This window comes from Sturnus vulgaris, chromosome 1 (genome assembly GCF_052056855.1).
Source record: "Sturnus vulgaris isolate bStuVul1 chromosome 1, bStuVul1.hap1, whole genome shotgun sequence".
NCBI lineage: Eukaryota > Metazoa > Chordata > Aves > Passeriformes > Sturnidae > Sturnus > Sturnus vulgaris.
In genome coordinates, this window is record NC_142243.1 from 110708477 (window position 1) to 110730157 (window position 21681).

General features: G+C 40.1%; 1 protein-coding gene across 5 annotated transcripts in view; it reads right to left on the reverse strand.

Annotated features, from left to right (window-relative positions):
• Positions 1-1328: 1328 nt before the first annotated feature.
• Positions 1329-21681, reverse strand: part of ZNF521 (zinc finger protein 521) — a 230098-nt gene continuing 209745 nt past the window's right edge. For all 5 annotated transcript variants that reach the window (XM_088174145.1, XM_088174122.1, XM_088174120.1 and 2 more), the window contains one exon: positions 1329-2157. In XM_088174145.1, coding sequence (XP_088030271.1) covers positions 2128-2157 — 30 coding nt within the window. In that variant the 3' untranslated portion in view covers positions 1329-2127. The remainder of the gene's footprint in view (positions 2158-21681) is intronic.

Here is a 21681-nt window from a genome sequence, read left to right on the forward strand (position 1 = left end):
TCTGTCTCAACTCAGTGGCACTCTGGCATTTACGAAAACAGTAGGGTGTAATATTTCTTATATACTTGAACTCTACTACAAACATGTTATTTTCAGTCTTAACCAATATGTCACACTTTCACACATGAAGGCTGAAATGCCTTATATCCTTTAAGGTATCTGTCAAAAATAAAGAACATATCATCACATTCAATTTGGCTGAGATGAGTAATATATTAATGAGAATAAGAATGGGAATGGTTTCTGACTTATAAATAGAGCTGGCATTTTACAAACCTTATGCATTCATGCCTGCATTTATCCTTTTGTCAGCACAAATGAGATATTCATACAAAACCTGGGAATTTCTTTCTTGCATTTAGCAAAATCTGCACAATATTTTCAAAGCTGGAGTTTTAAATATGACACATTTTTTCTTGGAAGATCTGGTAGCCAGACACTTTCTGACTTTTACTTCTTTTCTCTCTGTCCTCCATCTGTAAGGAGTCAAATTGTTACATTCAGCAAACTGGAAATCACACTTTTTATCTACCCTGACGACGCTAGGTGGGCAGTTCTAGATATTTGGACTTGTTGTGATGTGTGGCTGTTTAAAGGCAGTATTTCAGCAGCACTGGTTTCCATGGGAGAAAACTAGAATTCCAGCAATAGGATAAGATACTAGAATAGCTGGAGAATTGTTTTTGGTCTTCTTTTGTGGGTGAGCTGGGGTAGCAGGAAACAATGGTAGGCAAGGAGAGTTTTTTATCCTGTTTTTTCTTCTCCTTGAAACTGCAGGCAGTCAGGAGCCAATTCAGACCTGAGCAAAGCTGTGAAGTGTTGTGAGAGCTCCCCTCGGGGCCAGTGAGCATCACCCCACTGTGTGCATCACCTCCAACTCTGCTACCCATGCCAGAGGAGAGGGTGAGGGATGTCAGCTTAACAGCTTTGCTGTGGTGGCTCCCTTTCGTCAGTACCAGACCCAGTTCACTAAGTGATATTTCATTTAAATTTATCAATAATTATGCATGGAAGATGCGTGGTGACTCCTCTGCCAACCAACGTGTCAAGTGTGTAGTATGAAATTGCTTACACAGAAAAATAAAAGAAACAAACCCAGAAAACAGTGAATATCACTCTCAATCATTGCTTTACAGTGGGCCAGCAGATTTGTTTCTACCATTACATTTATATCAATACTACCTTTGAGAAAAGCAACCTATTCCTACTGAGCAGTGTACAGATCCTGATAGGATTCCAGATCTAGGCGGTTTTTTAGGTAACATAGCAGCAGTAATAATAATGCTGCTTTCTGAGGAAAAAGACAAGACACAAAGCACACTCACACATAATGGTAAACTGAATTTATTTCCTTTTGGAAAACAATTCCAGTAATCTCCAGGTTCAGACCGCAGAGTAAACATTAATAACAGTAACATACAGGTTAGTTCAACTGATTCAAGAATTTGGCCGTGTGAAATCATTAAGGAAAGTCTTGAACACTCAAAGCTTCAAATGGTATCCAGGAAAAAAAATTCTTTGACAAACTACGTAACAACTATTGCATATATGGTAATGCTATCTGTCATATCGCAAGGCTTACAAATATATATACGGGCCTTATTCAACTGTGGGTTCCTGCTCTGTGAGAAAGAGTCTCTTCATATTTTTTGCAAGAATCTTCAGCAATAAAAAATAGTCTTAGATTCATCCGTTTGTATACCAAAAGAGAGATTTCTAGACTGAAGTTTAAACGAAAGGGAGGCCAAACAGAGCTGCAATGGAACATAGCTGTTACCTTCTCCCTCCTCCTTGAAAATGACATTTTTTTCTTAAGCTATTTTTTCCCCTCACACAGTATTATTATTATTTGTATCTTTCCTGAATAGGGCCCAAGTCCACTTGTCTTTATAAGACCATTTTAGTATCAGACAACATAATACATGTGCAACACTTTATATACAGGAAGTCTATCCGGTGCTCAAAAGTTCAAACACATGAACATCCAACAGTTTCGATAATACAAGTTTTATGGTACAATACAATGATTCTGAATAATATACATTAACAATGAAAGTTTCGTGCAAAGAGTAAAATGTGTTCCCTTTTTGTGCCACAAAGAATTCTCTGGAAGAGACGGGCCTTGCACTAACTGCTGTGCTGGGTCATCGTATGATTCTGCAACAAAAACAAAAGAAACAACTTAGTCACAGGACAGGCATTTCTGTGTGAAAGTAGGATGCAAAAACAATTTTCCCAACATATCTTGTAAAATGATGGGCTAGATAAAAGAGTATTCTTGACCCCTCCTTATTTAAACTAGCCAGAAACAGCATCATTATGGAAAAGAGGAGTTCTCCCCATCTGTTTCACACCAGTATCCTTTACATGTGCCACAAGAAGGGCAACACACTCTCTACAGGTAGAGTGTGGGCTGACCTGCCCCAGTGAAACTTCAGACCAGGTCAGTGATCCTGGTGTCTGCTTACACATGGCTCACGGTTTATGCATGCATTATTGCAAAAACGAGAAGTGCACTTGCCATAAAAGTCTTATGCTAACTGGCCTGTGCTTCCTAGACTGTGGCACTGCTTCAAATGCACTCCAGCAGTAAAACCTATTTCCCCCACACGGTATGGAACAGTATAGTCTGGTAAGAGCCACTCTGCTAGAGAGCTCAGAGACTGATGAGAAAACAGGAGGGGCTGGCACAGCCTGCCCTTTGGTCACCAAAACCCACAGGTATTTTTCCTCAGGTGAATGCAGTGCCTTCTTTATGTGTAAAAACACAGCATGGACTTTGGAGTCTTAAATTCTCCTTTCCTGTACAAGTAATCACCAAATCAAGCAGCAAACACTAGTTTCACCCTCTTTCCTCCTCATCCCTCAAAAGAAGTTGACCACTTTCAGAAAGATGCTGTTGTGCTGTCTTGTACTGGCTCAGATCCTTCACAAGCATCTACCTAAGAGCAAGGGACCAATCCAATACACCTTAAGTTTTCTACAATGTACACTGGATCCACAGATAACTGGAAAATGTCTGTGAATGCTACTTCTCAGACAACAAGGCAGCCACTGATTAGTGATGAATTTTCCCCTTAGTAATCGGGGCCAGATTTGGGCCAGTGACCCAGAGGGCAGGGGTGTCACATCCCATGATTTGCTCCCAGCAGATCCAGACCCTTCACTCCACTTTATTAAGTTAATCTGTCTTTAAACCTCTTCGGACTAACACACTCTAGGATGAACCTGTTCCCACAAGACAGTCATCATTTACAACAAAGTGAACATCTACTGAACCATACCCTCCAGAGCCACCCATGAAAGGGCACATGAAAACAGCCTCGGTGAAACAAATGTGAAATACAGCGTGACTGCAGACCAGCCTAAAAATCCTCTCTCCCATCCTCCTTCACTCTGCCTAAACTGTGCACGCACACAAATAATAGTTCATGGGACATTTGGCAAGGAAAGGATCTTACAGTAAGACTGAGGAATTTTTAATGTAGTGCCATTCTCAAGATTAAAGGAAAATGACCCAGTGACACTCAAAGATGCAATTTCCAGATGTGAATACAAAATGATTTAATGCTGATGGCAGGAATTCCAGACTGTCCAAGGCCAAAGAGTGTTAAAAAAATACACTCCACCACTTGATTTCTTCTAGTTCCTCATCCTTCCCATAAAATCATTTCTAAATGCTGTAAAAGCACTAACAATAGATGCAGCCAAAAATGTCGTCTGGTCACAGGTAATGGGCTCTGACTTTAAAGCACAAAAGCAAGGAAATTAAGAGTTAAGCCTGACAGTCAGTCCTTTTGTCATCCTGTTGTGTCCATTTATTGCAGCACTTACAGCATAACACCACAGGCTTACTGGAGACCCTGCAGTACCTAGAAACAACAGGACAAGTTAAATATGGGGTGGCAGCCTGAATTCTGATTTTCTTCTCTGCTTTTGAGCAGGTGAAGTAATATACCAATTGTTACATTGCAGACAGATATTTGTGGGGTTCTTTTGTTTCTAGTCTACTGAGAGTAAGCACGTCAGTCATGCCCATTTTTTATTTCTTTTCACTAAGTGAAAAATGCATAATCAGTATGAAGCTGGATGAACAGTTGCATATGAAGCAGTCAAAGGGTTTTCTAAAACTGCAGCTGTAGCTCTCGATGCAATGACATTTTTGATTAAAAAATAAAAATGCCCAAATATGAAGGAGACAAAATAAAACATAGCATAAGGACTGACTTGCCCCAGCTCTGAGTGTCCCTGACTCCAGTGCCCTGGCGCAAAATGAGATTCTCTGGAGATAATGAAGAAATAACAGAAAAAAAACCCAAACAAGCACTGCAGAAAAGAATGGGATAGGACTGGAACATGAGGAAATGCTTTGAACAACTTAGGCCTTAAAAAGGCAACAATATGTGTTGTAAATAGTCAAAACAAAACACAGTTTCCAAAGTAATTAAGGGTCCCCAAACGTGACGGACTAGGGAGAAATACCTACTTGGCTGAGCTGCAAAATAATACAAAGTGGAAGCACTTCAGGAACATAACATTGACAAGACAAGCAGGCGAAGGATGGGAGGGGAGAGATAAGAAAAGGAGGAAAATTCTGTAATCCCATAGAGAGCTATATTCCACTCTACCAAAAGCCATCTATTGGAGACCCCATGTCTAAGTGACTGAAAATTGCGAACATTAATCCCAGTTATGAACCGTTGTTGTTTTTATGGGGGGGTGTGTTGTGTTTAAAAATTTAGGGCAAAAAATTCTCCTCTATTATCCATACAGCCGATCTTTGCTGTGATAGTTTCTCTCTGCCTCGTGTGCTCCTGCCTCCCCAGCAGCAGGGAATGGGGCAGGTGGGAAAGTGGAGTTCGGAGCTCCCTCAGGCAGGGATGCACGGCACGCCCAGGGACAGCCCAAAATCACACTCCACATCCCCAGCGTGCCTCGAGATCCCCTGCATCTCCTTTAGTGCCCTTCACTGAAGACACACTAGGCAAGCCTGAAACATGCCTCCTCCAGAAACTTCAACTAGTTTTGCCTGAATTTGGAGCAATTAGTACCTCCACTTGCCAAAGAGAAGGCATTTAGGAGGTATTGTATGCTCCCCTTCTTTGCCTCCCCCAAATCTGATTGTGCATAAGTACACCTGTTTAATTATGTGGTAGCCTCCTTACAAAGCAAAAAATGTCAATTTCCTGCTTAGCCAAGGAAAGGGGAAAATATTTTTGCTCAATATAATCTTTCCTGGACTTCAGCAACAGCTGCGTTCCAATTTCCAAGAGCTGGGATCTCATGAGGAGACACTAGTTTGCAAATACAAATTCAAGCTTTCCATGCACAAAATGGAGGAGCAGGGAAGCAGGAGGGGTGTGTGTGTCACTGCATTTGTTATCATGTAGACACAAACCAGGAAAACTCCTACATCCCCAATTACAGTGTCTCAGTGTTATCTGGAAAGCAGGTATACTACCTGGGAAAACCTGAATTCGGTATATTTCATAAGTAAAAGAAACTCTTTAAGTGCATTTGCCCTATTCCTAGAAATAATTATTTTTGATAGCTGAATCCAGAATCCCAACTGTTATGTGACCTACTATAAAATTACATGCCCCCACTTTTCTGGATGAAAATGCTTTGAGATATCCCTGTTGTTAGTGTTAAGGACTTGAAAACATGCAAAGAATTTCAGGATAATACTGTGTGGAAGAATCTCCTTGGCAAACAAATACTAAAAGGTTTCTTTGCAGAGAGGCTTGAGACAAAAGAGGTAATAATACAAAAGAGGTAATAATACTTGTTTGGTGCATGCCTTTGTGTTTCAGAGGGAACATGAGAAGTAATAGCTAGCAAAAAGTTCCTGCCCACAGCATCAAAATTAACGAAGAAAAAAATATCCACAGATAGCCACAGACTCAGTAGCCCATTAGAATCCTTAATGTGAACTGCGGTTTCAATTTAAATGGAACTTCTGTGTTTTATGAGCAGATGAAACAAGACATGGCTGTACCTGACAAACAGTGCAAAGAGGGTACACGTGAAGAGGTATAAAGATGAAATGTAGGTGCATTATTTCAACAGATGGTAACAGTACCACAGCAGCATGTTATTTTTTCCTTAGTTCAAGAACACAAACATGAGTAATCAATCATCACTGATTAAGTAATTATGGTACCCTACATGTTATCACTTATCTGGAATCCTTTATCTGTGTACATTACAGACTATCTTGTATTTTTTTGCATTCAAAAAAATAAAAATGCACCCCACTGCACTGCAATCCAGCTCCAGGTTGTAAAACAGAACTCTACATTACTATCAACCTTTAAGCACTACAATTTACTTTTTTTTAACAAAAGCAATTGGTTTCCAACAGGCTGGATAATAAGTCTTTTGACCTGCATTCTTCTTTGACCCATTAAGGTCACCCCTGTGCTCGGGCATATAGCTGACTTAGGAAATGCCTGCAAGTCCTGCATTTCATCTCCTGCCCACTCAAAATAAAGCTTTCTTTAAATGTGTCTGTACGGGTCCCTGAAGACCAGGGAGGCATCCCTGTAGTGGGCAATGGAGGGACAGAAGCTTCTGCCTTTATTAATGAATGCAGACCATTATGAGTCTGGCTGGCTCCTGCACTGTTCCCAGAAGCATATACTGTACGTGACTTAAAATGCTAGAATATTGACACAAAGCGAGCTGGGCACCCCTAAGGAAAATTACTCCTTGGATATAATGTAGGCTCGTAACAGCTATTAGAGTACAAAATAAAACCCTCCGGGATCAAACTGACATATACCGCATTCTACCTACTCCTCAAACATTAGAAGAATTTCTTTGTGAAGGCATTCTCAAGGACAGCATTAAACTGACTTTTGTAGCAATCTGCAACAGCTTTTTGGCTTACAGCTTTTAGTACTAAATCTCTAGTTTGAATCAATATAAGTACTATATCTACCACATTAATCAATACATTTGGTTCAATACACGTTCTATTAAATTATACTTTCTAATCAAGATTTTCTGCTTCTCTTCCCTTCTTTTTTATTCCAACTTCTTATCCTGTACCACACTTTTCAAACTGTCTGCAGCTAAGAAGAGGATGCTGGATTTTCCAGAACCAAAGGAAGGCTCGTGGAAAGGCAAGCCTAGCAAAACCTAGCACAGGATCATGGTTTCCAGAACTTTGGTCCAATGCTTTGTTACTTATCCTGGTTGTCAGGTCCTCTCATGCAGAAAGCTCTGCACTGGACACCATTGGAATATTAACCATGTGGGAAGTGAGGGAAGAGGAGTATTAAGTGACACACCAAAACCAAATAAATGAACCTTATTTAGACTAAACTATAAAAAAGGTAGCACAAAATGTTATTTTTCACACAGTTTCTTCAGATTTGTGCTGCCTCAATATTGCAGCACGGAGTTTCCTGTCAAGGCCCCATTACATTGCTGAAGGATTCTTTCCTGGTAAACTGTAATATGATTATACTCAAGGATTGAATCGATGAGTTACTTAGATTTGTACGATACTAAGATTAAATGCAAACTATAAATTAGGATGTAAAAATATATTATTTAGTCCAGGTCTTTGGGGATATGTGAAACACTGGGATAGAATATGTCTCCAGCAATCGGAGCGATCTACCCAGCTACAGTAAATGACTTTCCCACACCTGTGTTAGATTTGGTGGAATGTAGCTGTTCTTCATAAGAAAAGAATATGAAATGCAATGTCAAAATGATAAACGTGTATATTGCAGGCATGCAGTGCATTTGCCACTGTCTTACAGATCAAAACCACTGCACTCGTGTCCCTCGCTTACAGTCAGTTTCTCTTTTCCTATCTCCATATAATAATTGTGAACCTGCAGAAAAACTATTGCATTTTCTTTTGACATTTAACATCATCTCACTCAGCTCACAATAGTGTCTTATAATACTTTCTAGATGACACTATGTCACCATTAAACAAAAAGGTGAAATAGCATAATAAAAGAGAAGAACAAGAATTCATAGAATTTAAAGACAGAAAAGACCCATTAGGGCGTTTTCTCCACCCATCTTGCCAGTGTTGGATTATTGCCTATAGTGTAATTTCAAGTGTTTTGCCCAGTCCAATTTTAATTAGAGCTTCCAATGCTCCTCCTGGGAGACTATTTCACAGCTTCACAGACCTCAGGGTTAGTATTTTTTTCCTGATGTTCATCCCAGGAGAGGAAGAGGCTCAGCCAACCCCAAATCAGACATGAAACCAAATCTGCATAGTTAGGAGCTGGTTTCACTAGAATATCTGGGCCAGATCGAAGCATCTGAAAGCAGTAAACTTACTTTCAATGCCCCAACACATTATGGCACTGGCTCCACTGCTGCTGCAAGCAATTAAGAACATTCAGTTATGTGGGTTTCTAAGGCTCAGTTGCTGTATAGGTAAAAAAATAGTATAGGTGGGATTTGGATTTCTGTACTAAGGATAAAGACTTCTATAGTGCACTTCAGCAAGTGACTTCATTGAAGGTTAGAGTCATATCCAAGTTCATTATATGATTCTATAATCTTTAATTGCACTGACAGAGCATCCATGAACATTCAGATTGTAAACATTTCTGTCTTTTTTGCATATGTGAAATACAAAAAAAACAACTTCAGGTGAAGCTGATTAACAAATGAGCGATTATTTCCCCTCTCAGACCTCACCCTTCCTTTCATAAAACACCAACTACAAGAGATTAACTCAAATTACTGTATCTGCAATGTTGGAACTAAAAAATGTTTCTGATGTGTTTCATCCCAGGAATTACAATGCTTCTGACACAAATTAATATATATTCATATTTCAGTGATCACACATGCTGAGTGAATGAGGGAGCTAGAAAAGCGATGATGTCTAATAGTTTTTTATAGGTGAAAAGTAGCAGGCTGAATGGAGACTTTGGAGTTCTGGAGAGAACAGAAAAAGTCCAGGCAAAGTGTCCCTGCCACCAGCATCTCCAGGACTGTAGTGCAGCTGGCAGAGCAGGAAGAGTAACACTGAATTTATAAATACACTAAAGTAGGCATGGAGTTTCATCCAGGCCAAGTTTGCTCACCAGCACAGTCCTAACAAAATACAGTCTCTGAAACTTCAGATTCCCAAGGAAATTGATCTGAACTAAACCAGAGCTATTTCCACAACAAGAAAGGGGCCAAATCCCAAGAGAATCTGTGTTCCCATAAATACCATTTATGTGTGGTGAGTTGATGTTTACCAGCCTTTGAGAATCAGGTCTGTTCTCAGACATGTTTGCCAATTAAGTGGTCATCTTAGGACATGACTGACCACTGTTGACAATGGTAATTTAGGAAAGTCTACACTGAACTGCAGTCATTTATATAAATTAATTCACATAAGCTATGTGATTTGATATTATGTTAATGTTTCTGAAATGGCATGACTGGTAATCAGATTTTATTCTTTATCACATTTATGTAAAATTCTGTGTTCTGGTTTTTCCACTCAGCATTTCCAGCTGGGCCAGAGAAAAACTACCTGTAAAAAAATCTCAAAATGAAGAGCATGTTCTCAGGGATGCAAACTGAAAATTAAAACCAAACCCAAACCCCTGATACCTATTTTTCTTCAGAGACTTCCAGTAAGTCACTAGCAAAATGTCAATGATTCCTTTTGGATTCATTACTATATGCGAGTACATATATCACAGATTTGTTGTATGGAAAAGAGTGACATATATTCCTGGGTACAGCAAATAAGGCTTTCATCATTGACACTAGAAGAGAACAGACACAAACACCGATGCCTGTTCACCATCCTTGCACCTTCCTCATTATGAGCATTGGCAGGGGGCTCCCAGCTAAGCCTCTGACATAAATCAGAGTAGCTCGAAGGCTGTTTTAACCTATGGTGCCAGGCAATCACCTCCCATAAGCCTGCCTCACCCTGTCTGCTGTTCATTGAAATGCAGTGAAACTTGCAACAATGTCTTCCATTTCAGGCCAGGTATTCCTGGCTGCAGGGGAAAGGTGTGTGCATTACCCCATAAAAGAGAAAGTGATGGGGAGAGGAGGCAATAGTCAGGGCATGTTCACAGCAATTCTTCAAAACTGGGAAACCTATCTATTCTTTTATATGGCAAAGGGGCTGTACTGATAATCAGGATCCAGGTTTAAGCCTTGTCTGTAGAAAAACAAGGCCTTTGTGATACTGCAAATGTTTGAAATTAATATACAAGCATTCTTCCCCAATAAGAAAACTGTTCATTAAGTGGGAATAAAAGCTTAAACAAAAAAGGCAGAAGGAGGCACTTCTGAGAAATATATCAAAAGTCTTATTACTTTAGAATATGGTTATGGTTACTCTGGTATAAATTAAGAAAAGCTCCACTGGAATCAAGGGAGTTTCAAGACAGGAACAAGCTAGAATAGAGCCAGGCCTTCAGGGTTTAAAACAAAGTGAATATTGCTCGTATACTGATCGATTCTTGCACACCCTCTGCAGAGGCCACAGCCAGAAGCTTCTTCACCCTGCCTGACACAGCAAGCAGAACCCAAAGTTGAACAAATACAGATTTGTCTGCAGCTATTGTATAACAGAGTAACAGGGGACAACAAGCCTTGATAGGCAATACTGCCTAATAAGATATTCAGGGATTAAGTTGGTGTTTTACAAGACACGTGTTCATGGGCCAGTTGTTGCTCTGTTGTTTAATTTTTTTCTTTGTTATGTTTAATTTATCATTCTAGTGCATTCTAAACTACAACATCTGTAAACAAGTTTAAGTCTGACTGACCTCCCCTTTTTATATCCACAGGCAGCATTTCTACTTTGTGCTCTGATTTCAGACACCTTAAAGACAAATAAATCTGTGGGGGGGAGAGAGGTAACAAACCCAAACAGCAAAAACAAACCCCTTTGTCTGACAATATGTGATCATCTTATGTGAATACAAATTTGCCTAGCTATGAGTGAGGAACTGGCTCCTGGAACTGGAGCTATGCTATGCACAGATTCCTTTATAGGTCAAACCCAATTAAACAAACTACTACTAAATATTTAACAGCTCAGTGCAGTAATTAGTGACAAATAATGGAAGCTTAAACTGATAATTGCACAGAAATGTCCTGTTGGAAGCATTACACGTTCCTTACTCCTCCTCTTTCTCTCATACTCAATGAATCCTGATCCTTTTCAAGGATTAAACTGACAAATGAATCTGGATTTTATGCATATCTGTTTGGTCTGCAATGAAGTTTTCTATGACTTGCAAAAAGGAACTTCCCAAGGGGAATTCTTATTCTCAAATTTCCATTTTGGGTTCTCTGCTTTTAAGCAGAGTAATTGCTAAAACATGAATTGATTTCAAATCTTCAACCAACCTGCAGGTCCAGAATTCAAGCTCCTGTCCATAGGATTCAAAAGGTCACCCAATTAAAATGGGGAAGCACACAGAGCTGTGATTTATATGCAAAGGGCAACCTTTAAAACAATGATACTTTCCAGTTTTCCACAGGTGCATGTACAAGAATGTCTTTGAACAAAATTACAAGTGAAATTACAAGTTTCTTGATACAGCCTGAAAGAAAAGTGCTGTAACTTGTCTGCACTCCTATTATACAGACAGACACATCCCACACTTGTATCGATCACCGAGTTCACCTCCCTAACTTCCTGACATGACACTGAGTATTGTGTTTACCAGGTGACACGGGGACAGCCTGGAATCTGGATTCTCCACGCATTGCCAGCTGGTGCGTGGGGCCTTGTACAACAGCACCTGGCACACTGGAGGTTGTGGATCAGCCCAAGATGAACTCACAGTGGCTAACAACATTTTCGCTCAGGTGAAAGCAAACCCTGAACAAGTCCAGTTTTAAAATCAGGAAACTTTCCTTTCACGTGTGGAAATCATATTTGGAAGTTATCCATCCAGCAAGCATTCATACATACATACACCCAGTTAAGATAATGCAGAAGTGGATGGGAGCGTATGTTGGATCCTGAAATCAGGAATATGAATGGAAATTTGCCCCCTTGTCCATAGTATGTCAATTTTAGACTGTGCAGGATAGCAAAGGAAAAGCTATGGTGCTCTGCTAGCTCTCCTCCTCTTCGAAAAGCTCCAAACTCTGTTGCACACTGGTGCATCTTTTTCCTTCAAGACAGTTTGCAAGGAAAGCCAGATTGAGCAGATTTGATGGTAACAGCCAAGGATTTCTGAGCTGATAAGCAGAGGCCCCCATGGATTTTGCGCTCTGACTTCCTTCACAGCCAGTTACCGTGCCAGCCCATCTTGGAGATCTTACAGTGCTTATTCCTACAGCTCTTCAAACAAGGAATAGCAGGAACTGGGACAGTGCTTATGTAGCAGGCTTGGTGTGTGTGCGAATTACAAATCTACTGCTTGGAAATGAAACTAAGGACAATTTTTATCCCTTCATAGCTGGTGATTAGTTAGACAGTTAAGAACCCTATATTTAAACATTTTGTTCTTAGAGCAACCTCATCTGAGTTTCCCCCTTTTAAGTCCAAGAAATTCCATGTTTTAAAGGTGACTTTTAGAGAGACTAGAATGCTATTTTGCCCTTTATAACAAAGTCATTCTCTAAATTTTGTGAGGACACACACAGTAAATCAATAAATCTGGAGCATTTACTAGCATGTGGTACCAGGACAAGAAAATTTCATGTTTGTCATTGTGGTTGTTGGTTGTAAAATGCAGTTTGGATTCTCTATTGTCTTCTGTTTTCTGGTTTATTTTTTTTCAATTGCATTTGTGTAAAAGAAGTGTGAAATGTGACCACAACTAAATAGAAGGAATTTCACTCTCACTTTCTCCTGTTTACAGAACCTTAAAAAATGGGGAAGGCAGTGAAGTCCAATTCCTATCATTTATTACTCCTCCCCCAAACAAGAACTACCACAAAAAGAAGCATCCTTTCATGCCTTTTCCCTTCCTCCTTGTGAGAGATGGCGTATCCTCCTACCAAATGTCATTCTCTGAGGCTGGTCATTCTGTGTCCTGTCAGACAGCTGGCCAGTGACATGTTGCAAGTCAGACATGTCATTAGCTCCTGCCTTGACCCTGTACTGTACAGTGGAAGAAACTCCCCCACCCCTCACCTCTGGCTTTGGCTTGCGATGCCAGGTACTCCTGTCTCCTTGGTTATCTCCTGTTGCTTTCACCCCTCGTTGTCCATTAGGGCTGTTTTTAGTGTGGCAATCTTTGGATTGAGTGAAAAGAATCACATTTACAAGGAAAATAACTGGAGACAACACTCATTTGCTGTCTACATTTAGTGCCAAGATATCTGAAACAGAGAACTTTAATTCCTATACAAAAAGATGTGATGTAGCTGTGGTGAGGCTAATCTATAACCCTCATGATTTTATGTAATTTGCTACTCCAAGCTAATTTTAATTCATCAAAATAAAACCCCTTAAAGTAAAGTATTAGCTTGAACCCAGAAAAAAATTTAAAAAGCAAAATCTTTGCAATTGGAGGGCTATTCATCATACCACAGTGCACACTTACATAAATTCAAAAGTTAGCTATAAACAAGTACCCACAGCAATAGTGCCATGCATAAAGGGGCAGGCAACAGGAGGCCTGCTTTCTAATAAGCCCTCAAAGGAACCTGCCACACAGAAGTGGCACTTATTCTAATTTAAAGCTCTCACAGTTACTTTACCATGGCAAAATTTATAAACTAATAACTTTAGTAAACAGACTGACATTCCAAACAAAAACCCACACAGCAGTTCAGGCCCACAGAGAAAACAGCTTTCTTAGAAAGGTACTGTCTTCAACAGTGAGATAAAACATTTTTTTTTGTGGGCTACTCTTACAGTCCCTGATGTTCACTAACAATTCTGCACCATTCCATTACATCATTTGTGGCTTGTAGTCTATTGTCCCCACAAATCTTTTTAGCATCCTAAGGCATATTACACACCTGTATATTTGTGTCCTGGTCAGCTCAAACAAAGAAATACTACTGGGTTTGAAAGAGCCTACTCTGGGTCTGTGACCTCCCTTAAAGTGTGATTAGTCAGGGCAGTTTGCTTTCAAATTGTCAGTTTAAAAACATATTTAATATTTGCAATTAAAGCTCACATTCTTTTTAATCTCTATTAGTTTTGATTCTCAGTAACTGATAAAAATTACAAAAATTATATTGTTCTTCATTTATGTACACGAAGAAAAAAGAAAATCAGAAAGCCAAAATAAGAGCTAAGCAGGAAATTACAGAAATCTCTGTAATAAATGCATATTGGATTTTTTTTGTGTTATATCCTAAAACCACATCACTTTGTACGAAGTTCCTTTTCAAATCAAAGCGATACTAAAGTAAAACAACTGCAGGCAAAATTTCTAAGACACGACGCAGTTTGTGTCAGAACGCTCATCACTTCAGGCTGACCTGTCAAAGTATCTTGGGAAACATGGTAAAAAGACAAATCTGCAAGTTCGTAAGAAACTTTGAATGATAAGAACTGTGTGCTGCTCACAAACCACGGAATGCTGTGCTGTGCTAGCAGAGCTATACTGGCTCCTACAGCAGATGCCCACCCCTTCCTACTGCTTCTAGACACACCTGCTCAGGCTGTGCTCCTAAGAGCATTGAGGGGGAGCCAGCATCAAGAAACTTTTACAGAAGAAAGCAGAAAAATAAAAAGTTTGTGCTTAGACGAGTGATGTAGAATTGAAAGATCAGAATTTAGTACTGTGCACAGACACCTGCTGTCAGCAATAGAGCTATGTCATGAATTTGGTATGGGTGAAGTTTGCAAGACGACATTTTTGGACCTTGACAGGCAATTTCTGTTACCTGCATTTTCAGGAGATTCTCAGCACCTTGCAGAATCCATCCCTGCATCCAACCCACTGCCTGGGGGGACCCAGTATTGTCTCAAGAAGCCTCTTTTTAGGCCTTAGGACTAAGGATTTTGGCTACAGGGCTTGTTTTTCCAGAAACAAATGCATTGTCAAGGCAATCTACAAACTCACTAGAGAGTAATTTCTACGGGTTTTTGAAATACCTCTTTTCACAGATATATTTCCCTATTAAGTTCTGCACAAGAGTCCGACATCTGTAGAGACTTACAATTCTCTGCTAAATTGTGTGCATTTTCAGATTAATTCCTACATATTCACTGTATAAATCCATGCGGCCTAAACATTCAAATCATGGGCTACCATAGTCCTCAGTGCACGTTAAAGCACTCCTAACACTGCCCGAACTTATGCCAGCTCATAATAGCCCCATGGGATTGTTATACCAATTAAAAATCACTGGAATTCATTGGAGTCTGAGACATGCCTGTGAGGACCAAAAGGGAGTGATACAGAACCAGCTTGCAAAATAAACAGGATTTGCTGCGTACTGAGGGAATCCTTGGCTGTCTGACTAAGGTACCTTTTATACTGGCAGGGGATGCAAATTGGAGCCTGAGGATCTGCACTTTCATTTTCAAAGCTCTTTGCAAACATCAACCACTTCACCTTCACACCATTGCTTCAAGGGAAGTAAATATGTACAGTTCCAGCATCTTCTGTTTTCTGGAGGTGCAAAGAAGCACAGGGCATTTTTACAATCTCTCTTCAGGCACAAAAGGGAGCTTTTGACAACCTCTTCCTTTGTGGGCAAATGAGTTTCTCAAGGCCACGGAGGGAATTGGTGGCAGTACACGGTTTTCTGGAAAGATCCTGCTATCCAGCCTGGTACTGAGTCCACCCTGCCTAACCTGCAACACACCAAAACAACTGGCAGAATTCTAGCCATACACTACTTTAATGTAAAGGACAGATTACTGCATGTCACCCTCCATAATCTCTCCTGCAAGAGAAATTCTACACGCTTCCCTGGGACCTCCCCCTTTGCTCCACACCCTCCCCCCCAAATGGTGGCAAGGTTAGAGACAAGTTGTTTTCTCAAGGCAGAAATTAAAAATGGCTCTGTGTTTTGCTAAACAGTCCTCTGAAGCATGGGCAGCGTGTGTGTTTGTGTGTGTGTGTGTCTGAAAAGGACCCCAATGAAAGGAAGGAATGAGAGATGCTAAACAATGCTGTGCAAAGTTGCAGACTGTTCGGCTACAGGCCAGAAAATGAATCCAATTTTTCATTCTGTCATTATAAATATTTCAGTGCAAATGGTACTGATTTTCTGCAACTGTGGTTAAGCAAAGGGCCTCCGAGTGAATATTTAAGGGGGAAAAAAAAGAGAAGAAGAAAAAGAGGGAAGGGAAAAAAAGAAAAATAAGAGGGAGGGGGAAAATTAAGGTTAGCAACCAATTAATTTCAAACTTTCAGTGTAAAAGATTCTGGGAAAAATTCTACAGTGATGCAGCGTGTGACTCGAAGGAGGGAAAAAAACATTTACTCTGCTCTTCTTCTGACAGTTTCTCATAAAATATCTGCAGTCCATCTATCTTTTAGTACTCCAGGCTCCTCTGGAGAGCAGAAAATAGTAGTTTAAAGCTCACTTCAGTGCCAGTCTGCGGGAGATTGCTTTCCACAGGACCCCTGCTGATGGAGGCCTAGGGGAAGAGGCCCAGGAGTTATTCAATCAGTCCAAGGCTCTGGGGCGGCCAGGGCTCCTTTGAGGGCTGATTATAAAGCTGCCCTCCTGTTGCCTGCCTCTGAACAGAACGAAATGAGCAGCCTCTTGCTGAGCAGATTCTGCAAGAAGGAATTTCACCTGTCATGGAGTTTGTCAGAATTTCAAGATTTATCTTGGTGCAAAATTAATAAAATACCAACTAGGATTTCAGCCTGACTACTCAGCTGTGTCATCTCAAAGTGATCTTTCACCTAAGAAAACCTGGACACACAGCTACTGAAGTCATTCTTGCCCTACTTTTGCTCAGGAGCTTTGGTGGATGCTACAGCTGAATAATAAAATGATTAGAGGTGGATTTCCTGACAATTACACCCAACGTCAAGTACTGGGTGGGTGCTACTGTCCGAGCTCGTGACCTTCCACCTTATTTCTGCGGTTACTAAATCTCCCTGGAATAGCTAGAAATCTGAAATAGAAAAAGATCATTTCTGCAGTTTATAACCTAGCAGGTCCCTTATGGCAGCACATCTGTTAAGTTCATACACTGGTATTCCAGGTCTGGATTTGATTTATAAGTTTTAAAGGAATACAAACAACAGACTACATGAGATTACATCCAGTGAAACACTGCAAATTAATATTGCCGTGACAGTCAAGTACATGGTCTTTTAACCATATTCTGAGTTTAATGTTGTGGTAAAGTGCCAGGTTGATAAAGCATCATCTAAATCTCTGTGAGCTGAGTGCAATTCTTTCAAAGCTAGACAGTCTCACCAGTCTTCTGACAGTGCCTTACAGCAATAATAATAATAAAAAATCTTCATACACTACTTGTTTAGTTAAGACTGTACTAGCTTATAGCACTTGGTTGCATGAATTTCAAGTCTCAGGTAGCAAAGAAGCAACTTGCAACCTGCAAGAGAGCTTTTCAGCTAAAAGAGTAGATCAACTTGAAGAAAATAAAATTCAGCTGATGGGTAAATAAATATTATTCAATTTACAATGCTGTTGGTTTGGATCTTGACATGGAGAGACAGAGATCCACTGTACCAAGAAACAGTTAAATAAGTAGCCCAGCTTAGATTGGGAAGGAAGATGCATTTACCATCAGCAGCTCTTACCCTAAGCTGTGACAATTTCTCTGTACTGTTCAAAGCTGTTTGCTATTTGAAGTAACAAATCTGCCTTTCTGTCTATTTGCTCCCCAGCATTTTCTAACAGGAGCTTAAAACAAATGGTAACATATCCTTTACCTGCCTCCTCACCCTTAGATGACAATTCAGCATTAATACACATCATAAAGCCACCTTTACCAGGCACTAGTAGTGTGACAGTTTTAACACCAAGAGATCTCACAGTAAAGGGGAAGAGAGAAAGCACGCAAGTGAATGCACAGATGGTGGGAGGGGACACAGGGTGCTCTCAGCAGGTTACAGTAGAGATGCATTAACTCCACAGAGGGATAAGGGCTTCCCACCAGTACAGTCATGAATTATAACTGAGCATGGGAGTGAGTTCTTAGTGCCTGTCTCACAGCAAATATACTGTTCCATTTTCCTGGACGATCACCTTTCACCTTTACAAATGCAAAGCCAAGCAAAATGCACCACTAATATTTAACAATATCCCAGGTTCTTTATCTTACACAGCACACATCTACACACAGGAAGTGTGGGGGGAGGCAGAGTATTCACTGACACAGCGTATCCCCGAGCAAACTTACACACCCATGAGCCGTGACTGTGCCTAGTGATTCTCCTGCAAAATGAAACTACAACAACACAGAAAAACAACCAAAGCTGCACATAGAAATGTGTATAACTCAGCAGTATTGGTTCATGAGAACTGAATCATCTCTTTCTCTCTTCCTTTGTTAACAGGGTGGAGGACACTCAATTTCAGCTTTGAACACAAAGGAAGCTCAACTTAAAAAAAAATTGCAAGCCTGCAAAATTCCACTCTTTTCCCATCCAAGATGTTTACACCTTGGTTTGATCAAAGCATGGTGAAACTGACTCCAGTAACAGGTAGAAATGCTAACCCTAAAAGCTCTTCTTTCTGACTGGGGGACATACACATTATTTGCAACATGCACTTCCAGTTGTGTAGCCGCTCTGCACCAGAGTATTTTTCACTCATGTTTAGAACAGTGGTCCAATGATGCTCTTACCCTGACAAGGACAGCAAAAAAAAAAAACAAAACAAAAAACCAAAAAAGCACCCCCCCCCCCCCCAAAAGAAAAAAAAACCAACGAAAAACCAAAACAAAAAAACAAAGTAAAGGAAAAAAAAAAGAAAAAGAAAAAAAAAAAGGCATCACTTTTGAGCCAAGTTTGCTGTTTACTGGAGTGTCTCTTTATGAATCACTGACCACACCTTGTTTTCCCAAACTATCTGCACCTCCTCCCTAGGGGAATTCATCCCCTCCCAACTTTCCTCCTACTCAATGAACCTATCAATGGAGAAAACTTGTTATTTTTGGCAGCTGAAAATTTGACCAGCTTTAAAGGATTCATTTACCATGCCTTTCACTTTTGTTTAAATCCTCAGTGTTCCCGTTCTAAATGACAGCATGGCAAGCATTGCTTTTAAGCAGTATTCATCTTGCCTACCACATCTCAGCCTTTCACAGACGGCTGCTCTCTCTCCAACAATAGAGCCTTACTCCTTTATTGCTTGAGGGCAGAGACTCTCACTAGCTGTAGACTTGCTGCAAATATCACAATAAAGGACACAAATGTGAATTTCTTGTAAAATATGGGTTGGCTCTGGAGGTACCTTGCTTTAGAAAACTCTGTCAAGAGCAAACAATATATCTTTCTCCAAAATGCACAGCAGCCACACAGTTGAAAGAGCTTTTCCAAGTGATCTAACATGTCAATGGAATCAGGATGCTTGTGAATTTTACACTTTTCTCCACTTTAGGTCTCTGATCGATATTTTAGCTTCTGTCACACTTAATATACTCAATGCTGGTTTGGCAGCATGTCTTGTGGAACTTAAAAAAAAAATAAAATCCCTGAAGCTTGAGGAGGTGCTCTGCAGTGGAAGAAGGTAGGGTTTGAACTAAGATCTCAAGGGGTAGCAGTTTTGCTGCTACCAAATCCCTGTACCTATGCTTTGGTACAGTGAAAACATGGAGGAGTGAGGATGCTGGGACCAACCACAACCTTGTGCCAGTGCTGTGGAGGGAAGTGGGGGCAGACCTGGAGCTGTAAACTTCCAGTGATAACCGTGTGCCACCACTCGTTGGGAAATGACAGGACCAGTGGAGAGTGGAGCCAGGAATAAGGAGCTTATTCATGGAGATGGAGTGAGGGGGGCCAGCAGCAGGGTAGGGGGAAGGGAAATCAGATTTGCAGAACTGGCCATGAAGCTCCTCAATACACCATAGCTGGATGCTTCATAAAGTCACACTGATGGCAGTCCCGGAGATGGCCATCTGTTGTCAGCTTTGGGCCAGATGAAAGATAATATAATGGCAGCTACTGGTAGCTAACAGCAGGGCAGTTGTAGGAAGGAATGTGTCCTAGAATGAAGAAGTGGTGCTTCCTGTTTAGCTCAGAAAATCAGTCATCGATATCAACTACATTAGCAAGAAATTAATGGATGGACAATTAACAGAACTGAACTGATCTACCAGGGAATTTATTCATATGCAAACAGAGTGCTTATTTCTTCTGCTTACTCCAGGTGTATGTGCCAACTGATCTGACTAATGACAAGGTGTAAGCTGAAACATTCAGGGCACAGATGATAAAACCTCATTTTCTGCAAAGGGCAGAATTCCATTTCTAATGATTATCTGTGGGTCAGGGAATACATTTACTGATTTCCTTGCCCTCAGTTTATGACAGGACTCTGATGTTCACTGAGGTTTCTGTAAGGACTGAGGGTAGAAACTGGCCTTTGTGTAATAACCGAACTTCCCCTTATTATTACTATGATTTATTTTTACAAGTGCCTTATCATTATTACCAGCATCACTCAGAAGAAAAAATGTTTGCCTTCCCAAGCACTATTATTTCTATCTTGTTTCTTTCTTTGTCCCATAATCTCCTTTCTGCTTCTCTTCTACTCCTCTGCTTTTTCTTCCCTTCTTCTTTCTGCCTTTCTGTGTCCTTCTTTTTCTGCAGCAACTTTTCATTTGCTTCTTTAGGCTCAAATCTCAGACACCTCACTGTTCTGTTTGCTAAAAAAACCCCTCAGAAATTATGATTTTAGTGTTGACATGTAACATCACCAATACGTTTCACAGACAACATTTGCTGCTTTCAGACTGGAAACCATGAATTTAATTTCACATTTTTGCAATGTCATAAGGATTTGCAGTCATAAGGATTACAAACTGTACTATATTACCTGATTCTGCAGAATCTATTTAGACCATATGAGTCAGTTTGGAGAAGAGATGCATGGGTTATTTTTTAAATAGGTACTTCTATTTTACAAAAAGAATACTGCCATACAAGTGTATAAACAGGAAGAAATAGGCAAAATAGGGACATATATTCAAGCACACAAGCTTTTGGGTATGACTCTATCATTTAGTAAGAGAAGGAATGTAAATTTTTGCTTATTTTTAATAGGTACTTCATGAGGGTTACTCAGGACAGTATATTTACTTTTCAGTTCTTTACCATTTTATTGTTCCTTAAGTCTGAATTTGTTTTCAAGATTAAAATCTGTATTTAAATATAATATCCATAACTTAAGTGTTGTACTGTCTTTGCCAATTAATTCTCTATTTTCATCAATAACATTACTCAAGCATCTGAAAAAGCAAACCCATAATTGTGATTCAATTGCTCCAGAAATTTAAGGAATGTTCTCACAGGGAGTGTATAAGGGATGTTGTGAACACGTTGTTTCCTTCTTATTTACAGGAAAAAGTGTAGAAAATTTCACAGGCTGACTGTGGTATGTAGAGTTACTCATATATGAAGTATGTGGAGACAAGTAAGATACATTAATACTCAGCTCATCTTTGACAAGCACTATTTAGTGAAATCAAAATGGTCCTGAAAAATTCTGGCACTTTGGGTTTGGTAGGCTTTGCAATGTGGTATAAATATTCATGAACTAATGAAGTACCCACAGGGAGTGTTTACATTTGAATAGGCCAATCAAAGGCGGGTGAAC